Source organism: Cololabis saira, chromosome 8, assembly GCF_033807715.1.
Source record: "Cololabis saira isolate AMF1-May2022 chromosome 8, fColSai1.1, whole genome shotgun sequence".
NCBI classification, from domain to species: Eukaryota; Metazoa; Chordata; class Actinopteri; order Beloniformes; family Belonidae; genus Cololabis; species Cololabis saira.
In genome coordinates this window covers 26,386,522-26,395,329 of record NC_084594.1, presented here as the reverse complement: position 1 = coordinate 26,395,329, position 8,808 = coordinate 26,386,522, and the positions used below count along the sequence as shown (strand labels likewise).

The 8,808-nt window shown below is 43.3% G+C and overlaps 1 protein-coding gene across 1 annotated transcript; it reads right to left on the bottom strand.

The window, feature by feature from the left end:
• Positions 1–2,075: 2,075 nt before the first annotated feature.
• On the bottom strand, positions 2,076–8,144 carry ip6k2b (inositol hexakisphosphate kinase 2b). The gene is made up of 5 exons (XM_061727439.1): positions 7,549–8,144; positions 4,444–4,678; positions 4,167–4,330; positions 3,858–4,033; positions 2,076–3,762 (listed from the first exon to the last, which is right to left on the bottom strand). The coding sequence occupies exons 1-5, from the start codon at positions 7,760–7,762 to the stop codon at positions 3,148–3,150; spliced, it is 1,404 nt and encodes a 467-aa protein (XP_061583423.1). The 5' UTR covers positions 7,763–8,144; the 3' UTR covers positions 2,076–3,147.
• Positions 8,145–8,808: the final 664 nt, after the last annotated feature.

Below are 8,808 nucleotides of genomic sequence, written 5' to 3'. Positions count from 1 at the left end.
ACTCCAGAAAACACATTTGTTAAACTTACTTGACCCATAATATCTGCTCCAGGTGAACTCCACTTCATCTTATAAACCAGTTTTGTCTCTCATCTTCGCAGTTGTCATGTCCTTGAGGAATTACTGTTCGAAGAGAGCTTTGCTTTTCAGCCAACATGTCTTCTCCTTTTTTTTTTTTTTTTTTCATATTTTTATCCCGATATTTTCCCCATGTATCAGTGCTCCTACCTAAGTTAGTCCTGGGCATTGCTTCCTCTACCAACCTTAACCTGAGGAGTGAGCAGCTTCTTTTCACCAGACAGGGTGGGGCTTCTCCGGCTGGACGTAGCGCTTGGAAGGATCATGTTATTCCAGCCAGATCCTCCCCACCCCATCTGGCGCCCCGGCTTTGTATAGCCCACGACTACTGCATGTTAAAACACCTCCTGCTTCTCCGTTCCTGTTTGGGTTATTTTGAACTCAGACACACTTCTCTCTTGTTTCTGCTGGGGGACGAGTGCATGTTCTGCACTGCAGACTCACTTGCAGGTTCAGTTTTTTGTTCCACTGAGAAGCAGAGCTGGACTGGGACCAAAGAATTGCATTTTTGGCCACGGCGCCCCACCATGATTATTAAACGATATGCAGAGGCGAACAATATACCATATACCAAACATTGGAATAAAGTGCCTGGGACATAAACATTAAAGTTTATATGTGTTGCTGGTGTTCGAATGACGAGAAATCAGATAGGAAATGTCCATAACCGTTGAACTGTGAAGAGTGTAACTCAGACACATGCATGTACATGTAGTAACAGCGCCGAAACACATTGTGTATTGTCTCTATATATGCAAAAATGATTCACATTCACTGATACAGTATCAAAATAAGATAAGTCACACAACTTTTGTATCAAGACTAATGTTTTTTCTGTATCTGTTCATGCTATGTCAGTATTGTGCAATGCAACCTCTGCATTTGCATTGTTAAAATGAAAGAAATTGAAAAATGAAAAGCATTTCACCAGCAGCTATTTCCAAAACAACCTGTGCATGTTTATTTACTTGCTACACGTGCAGCATGTGGCTGAAAGTCAGTTTACACTTCGGGGTATTGCAAATTTATACTTCTGTCACAAATCACCCCTGCGATCGTGCATGCGAAGCAGGTGTGGCAGAGTGGCGGAAAAGACTTGGAAAATTCTAGACATACTTTCCATGAAGCTTCAGCAGACTGTCTTTAGCTGGGAGTCGCAGGTGCTGCAAAGCTTAATAGGGTGAGTTGAGTTATGACAGGCAACCATTTTTACAACACAGAGCTGAGAGTACTCTATGTTTAACAAGTCCTGGTCATTTGAGCTGCAGCCTGACATCTGCTAATGCTTCCTGCTTATCACTGTGAAACCATAAAAGATGTTTTTCATGTTCAAGAACGTAATCTAAGCTGTACTCAGACCTAATACAGATCAGTCACCGATGTCCCAGCTAAATAGGAACTGGTCCAAAGGCTTGATTAAACAGCTTGAAATTGAACTTTGCCACTACGGTGACGCATGAAAAGTGAGCCTGGCACTCTTTGGTCCTTCAAACATACTTGTGAAAGCAAAAGGAAAAGCCCCAAAGCTCATTCATCAGAGCCTCACCAGTGTGATTAATGTCGTCTGCACGTTGTGAAAAAGTACCAGGCTGTGAATTTTGGGTTCAATCACGTGTCATACTACTTCAGAATCTTTAAGATCAGATCCTTTTTTAAAACAAAAATGAATAAATAAAAGAACATACATCATCCCAGAAGAACCAAATTATTTTTTTTGTCCGTTTATGAAACATTCAATTACAGCTTCACAAAGCGTTACAGTCAAAAACATGGGATAATACATTTAAAGTAATGTTGTTCCAATATATAATATGAAACATCGTTTGCAGGAAGAATCCAGTTGTTTCCTACCAAAATAAAAGTGTAAGCGTTATTTTGCTACAGCTGCAGCCAACATCTGCTCATATATCGCTTCAATTCCCATTTTTATATGTACAATTTTCTGACCAGTAAGTCGGTTGATATTACACTATGATGAAGACGACACAGAGAATGTATTTTACCACAATGAAATGCCTTTATTTTCCATGACACTGTTAACACACAGGTACACAAGAAACTTCTTGCAATAACAAAATAAATCAAAGTCTGTATCAGGACAGAACATTTAGTGGCAAATATGGAATGTGTTCCATTTTTTTAACAATCCTTTCAAATAAATAGTCTATAGTCTTTGTTGCTAGTGTTCTTATCAATATATTCTCTTTGTTATGTCAAATTTTAAGGAATGAACGAGAAGATCTGATGAAAAGCCCAAAAAAGAAAAGACATCCCCTTTCCAAAAGTCTTGGTTTAGGCCAGATGTGCAGGTGAGAAACACCTGTTGGAAAAAAAAAGAAAGAGGCAAATCCCTTCTTCTAGACCTAAATAATCTTTCACCAAAAAGTATAAATCCAAGTGCTTGGAGGACATGGAGACCATGTCTATTACAAGGATCGTATGAGACATCAATATAAAAAACACAAAATGTACTTATCAGAGTCTTAATTTGCCAAATGCTACAAAAGCTGCTGACCTAGCCAGCCAAGGTCAGCTCGTTCATTTAACTAGTGAACCCCCTCACAAGTCGTGCTGTGCTGATTGGGAAAGGCAGTCCAGGATTCATGGGGGAAAAAACAACAACAAACAAACAAACAAACAATAATATCACAGGTAAAGCACCACAAAAGTCTCCGAGTCAATTATATCTTCAGCCTTCACTGCCTCTCTCTTAGAGAGAACTTAACCAATAAAGATACTCTTCTGTACCGGAGGAGGGGAAGGGGAGCAGAGTCCTCTGAGAGACCTCTGCCTCCAGCAACATTTCTCTTACCGGGTATAACAAAGAAAAGTCTCAGTCTTAGAAAGAGAAAGGTGCGAGGGGATGGCACAAGCAGCCCTGTCCTCTAGCAGGTAAAGTGGGAGTGCACGGTCGACTGCACAGATTCCTCTCCACCCAAAGAGGCGTCTGAGGTTTCCATCAAGCAGACCCCTGCGTAGGCATAAAGCACCTTTGGGGTGTAGCAAGGTTTCAGCTCAGTGAGCTCTTCCCATGCTGGAAATTTAGACAACGCTGGCTCTAGTGCAGCCTCAGTCAGTGCCGTGATCCTCAAGCTGGGAAATTATTGTGATCAGATTCTGGAGGCCGAAGATAAAGCCGCTGTCCTGTCCTTCGTGAACAACGCTGTCTTCTCCGTAGTGCCGGCAGGTGGTGTGAGCAAAGTCAATCATGCGCACGTCCACCTCGGGGCTGGTGGTCTCTCCTGCGCCGTGGGACGAGCGGCTGCTGCTGCTGCCGCTTCCTCCAGCCACACTGGTGGTGCCGCTGGCTGAAGACGAACAGGGGAAGCCAAAAGCCCCTTCTTCCTCTTCCTCCTCCTCCTCTTCCTCCTCATCATCTTCATCAGATGGGTCGTCCTCGTCGCCTTCTTCGCCACCTCGATGTCGAGGTCTAGTGGGCGCCCGGGGAGCGTCGCCGTCATAGATGATGAGCAGGGAACTGGAGTAAAAGCGGTAGGACTCGCAAGCCTCCAGGGCCGCTTTCATCTCCCGGAGCCTGCGCAGCACTGGAGAAAGCAGTTCATGGCGAAGGCGGCGCCCATTGTGAAAGAACTGATAGAGAGCCTCCTTGAATCCTGCAAGGGTTAGCTTACGCCCATGGTACTTGTTCATGAACATCAGCTGGCCGGAGTCTGACTGATACACCTGAAGGGGACAAACAAACAGCAACGTGAGCACGACAGAGCAACATATAAATGCGTAATAATGTCCATGCTGAGCTGTGCCTGATCGATACGCACCTGCATGCCACAAAGTCGCACCCCAATAGATGCAGAAGTGCTCTGTTGACACTTGCGAATCTGATTGGCTTTCTTCTCCTCTGATGCATCATCTCCATGTTGGCGAGTTCCCATCTTCAAGTCTAACACACATGGTACTCTATAGCGCCATGTTAGGTTTTCCAAAAGAATAAATTCTGGAAGGGGGTGGAGTCAAGGATCACACAGCAAAAGAGAACCACATATAATATATGCACTACAGCTGACAGCTGACAGCTGCCCCCTCCCCGTGCAGGTCACAGCACATGCCGGTCTTTAGTGAAAGGATACTGTATTGGTTACGATGTTTTGCATTCTCCTTCATCCTCTGCAACTGTTGCTGGTGACATTTCAGACTCCAGGGGTTGTGTTTGATCTGTGGCACCACGTTGCCCTTCTCCAAGCTGAAGTATAGAACCTCAGCCTGCTGCTGCGACACCTCGTCACGATTATAGCTGCAAAGGTGAGGAAATGAAGAAGAAAAAAAAGTCAGCTCTGGTGTTACAGACTTTTATAGCAATGACTCATAATTTATGAAGCCATAACAGTGCAGAGGACGGACCCTGACCTTATAATCTTTTCCTCTTTGCGGCTGTGTCTAGCTCTGTCTTTGCTGTAGTTGTCGTTTTCCAGAAGCAAAGAAGACTTCTGTTTCTTGTTGCTCCACTTCAGCATCTTGCTCTTGGGCTCACAGTCCGCTGAAGGGTCTTTGTTCTCCAGGTCCCCCGACTCGCTGTGGAGGGGGTAGGCAATGAGACACAAGTTCGCCTCCTCGTCTTCTTCAAAACTCACAGACACAACACCTGAGAGAAGGGAAAAGAGGATGTTTACTGGAATATTCTTTCATTTTTAATTGATCAAATCTCATAATTTGCTATAAAACAAATCATTTGCCACAGCAAAACTCCTGAGTAAAGATCAGTGAATGAGACTCGTGTGTGTATGTGTGTGTGTGTATATAAATAAATAAATATACAGATATTCAGTAATAAACTATGATTCAGTCCTCCTTCATAAGTTCATAATTTTAAGACCTTAAATGGCATACAAATCTGTGATACACTTGAAAATACATCAGGCCATTTTTGCGATTATTTTATGAGCAAATGTACAAGTAATTATCAATGTCAGTCTCATAAGAATGCTGCAACGTGGAAAAAGCCTCATACATATCCAGTCATCTTCAAAATTTAAAACAAAAAAACTCTGCATCTTGAGCACAATATTCATCACCAACAAACATTAACCCAAGTCAAAAATACCCAGCCCCCCATCATCTAATAAAACTCCCTACAAGGCCCTGTGCCCTGCCGGTCCCTGCGCAGAACTTGGGGGTGTTAACGCTGAGAATAAACATGTAAAACACGTCAGCGGCTGACGCTGATAAGCTACAGACAAGAAGGAGGGATGTGCTTGAAAGTCTCACAGATATGAACCAAACATCCAAGATACATGATACAACCGCGCAAGAAAGAGCATTTAATATGCATTTTCTCATTGAGTGAGTAGGATGCAGATGCAGCATTTATGTTTGTTCCACCTAGAAAGAGGCCTAGCTGATGTCATGTGCACTGACATTATCATCATCCACATCCTGCAGGAAGCCCCGCCTTTGACATTTGTCTCCAGGGAGGTCTCCTATGCACTCAGAGCTGCACCGTCATCACGCCACCAGAGTGTGGGAACTTATGAGTCATTCCTGGACAATCTAAAAGGCCGCTTGAATAAGTGATTAAGTTTATCAAAGATGATCTTTTTAACGACCTAATAACATATAATGACTTTAAGGAGCACATTTATACGTCACTCATATCTTACCCCCATTTCTCATATCTCATATCTTACCATACCATTTAGTTGAAAAGTTCTGGTTGTCCAAAGCCACAGGTCTGAACGTTGCTATCAACTTCAAAACTCTCCCTTGACATTGTTTCATGAAGTCTAAATAAATCTAAACCTGACACTTGTCCAATGTTCTCCTACAATAAAGTTTAACAACTCTCCCTTACATCACTTTATACGCCTGGTGATGTAAGAGGGGCCTGTATAAATCTATCTAGATGTGAGAGCTTCTGCGGTTTAACTGGAATATCCCAGAAGCCCACTATCCAAATCCCAACTTGTCACCCAGTCTTTTTATAGACTCCCAGCATAACTGAGGAGTCAGATGTACTACTCGTGGACTTGGGCTCCGTCAAAAGCCCTCCTGAAGACGTCTGCGACCGCGAGGATGTAAGATCCTGGGACCTGGACGCAACCAGGAAACACAACACTCGCCCTAAAAACGTGCGTTTGTGCGCTGCTTTCCGTATAGGCCCTGAAACCGGAGCAGCAAGCCTCCTCAAATGACCTGTCTGAGTGTCTCCGCACTCCAGATGATGCGGCCTAGTTATTTGTGATCCATGCGGTACTCTGGTTCATCCTGCAACCAGATCTGGCTTTAAAGCTCGAGAGGACTCTGGATACGCATCCTCCTGGCTCACGGTCAGCCTTTGAGATCATGCTACTTGAATCCCGAACGCTGGAGGTGTGCTTGCCAACATCTACTAAATTAATGATGCTGAGGACATTATGTGGCTATATGAAATCAGGAATGGACCATCTCTAAATATCTCTGATGCACACTATGTTCTTTGAGCCGGCCAACCAAAACAAATATTTTCACATCATCATAACGAATGCAGTCAAACAGCATATTTCTGATGGTGAGGTGGAAAAGACAGAAAACACTGCAGCAGCAGACGACCCTGGATTAAATCAGTGTGGTTCCCCAGGGTGGCCACACTTGAAGTGCCCCCCTCTTCCCACATTTTACGGTAAAAAAGGGAAATTTACTATGATTATAAAGATCATAGATTTACATGAACGTATTGCTGAAGTACATGCTCAACACTCATACTACAAATAAATGTAAGACAAGCAACCAACTAAGAGTAACACCACAGATAGACATGAGTCTACAAACATCATACTACACTGATGCTCCAATCAGAATGAAACTCACATGCACAACATGTAACACCACATTTTAACTATCATCATTTCCATCATATATGGCCTGGCACATTAATAAAATAGCAATTATTTTTATTTTATCATTATTTTCTTCTTACATCTCTTCATTCATTCTCTAAAAACATAAAACAGTGGTTACTAGAAAATCAAACATGCTGTCATAATCTGGTATAGGGCTCAGTTTATTGTTTTTATACCTGTTTGTGTTTATGTGCTTTTATGTGAGCTAATGTGTTTGTGTGCTATAATTCTTTTATGTTGTCTGTCATTATTCGGAGTGTCATGGTTTTACTAATTGTTTGTACTCTGTGTTTTAAGGTTTTAGTGTGTGTTTTTACATATGCCATCAACCTGCCAGGGACTGCAGATGTAAATTAGCCTGTATGGCTAAATCTGGCACATTTACATGATGAACTCATGTCAATCAATGTGCGTTGTCCCTTTTAAATAAATAAATAAATAAATAAATGTTCAAGTATTTTTATTATATCATTGGTTTGCTCCTCTTCCAGCAAATATATAGAGAAAAATAACAAAATATGACATATATGGTCCAGTTAGTCATTTGATTTGGTGCCCCTGGTTCCATATATGTAAATGATGGTTCAGTATAAGGACAGTATAAGGATAACCTGCTTCACATTTGGTGTTTTCTTACCTTTATATTGAGGGGTGAACTTCCTCATGTCTGGTGGCAGGTTCTTGTAGAACTGGTGCTCTCGGGGGATGAGGGGCTTGCAAATGGTCTGCTCCCCAAACCGCAGCACGCAGGAGTGGCCGCCCACCTGGTGCACGAAGGGCTCAAGCATCACCCCCTTCCCCGGATAAGGTTTCCCGTCCGCCTGCATGAGGGCTTCCAGCGCGGGACTCATCCTCACCCCGCATCGGACAGCTGAGCTGCGGGGACCCACGTCGCTGGGGGGGGCAGCTGCTCGGCCGCTGGTTTGGCTCCCTATCCTCGAAGCGGTTCCTCGTCTCTCCGCAGGGGGCGCTGTTGCGCTGCTGCTCGCCTCTTGTGGCCGAAGCGAAGAGAAAAACAAAGGGCTGAACGGGGAAGGATAAAAATCAACGACGACGTCCTTTTAAATCCGTCTCCGTCTCTTTTTTTTTTTTTAAACAGGAATAGAAATGATAAAGCTCATCCGCTTGGGTTTTTTGTTCTCCGTGTTTATACTATTTATGCGGGTTTTTGAGCAGCAAAAGCATCTACTTCCTCGTCGCTGTTACCGACACTGACGACAGAGCTGCTGCTTCAGCGAGAAAAACAGCAGGACTTTCCAGCAAGCCCCGCCCCCTCGGAGAAACCGACCAATCACAGAGCCCGTAGCTGTCGCTGGGAGGAGACAAGGCACCGAGGAGAGGATCAAGCAGATCAAGCAGACAAAGAGGAAGAGGAGAAAACAGGGGGGGATGGGAGAACAGGAAAAATACTGGGCACCCAAAAACACAATAATAAAAAGACATTTCTTAAATGCACTTGTATGTTTCAGTACTGTTGAGGGAAGGTTAAGCAGCTTTTTTTTTTGCATTTTAAGTCTACACATTGCTTTTATAGCGTTAAATAGTAATTGGAGTCAAACTGGTATGGTGGAAATTGTCCGCACACTGTTTTGGTTCTGATCTTAGTGCATATTGAGTCTCTAGAGAAAGGTGCGTTGGTGTGGAGCATGTAATAAATTGGTGTCAAATGTAAGCTGATGCTGAGTATTTATCTTACCCCATGATCTGGCCTTTCAGCAGGATTGAAAGGTTTTCTTTACACCAAGGATAGAAGAGGTCAGCATAAGTGACCAAAGCTGTGTTTGAATTATACAGGATAAACTGTTAGGTTGGGAAAGCGTCCCGTATTTTCAAGTATCAACCGTGCATACAGTACGATCAGATAAAGGATTTAGGGTTTGCCATGTGAATCTGTATT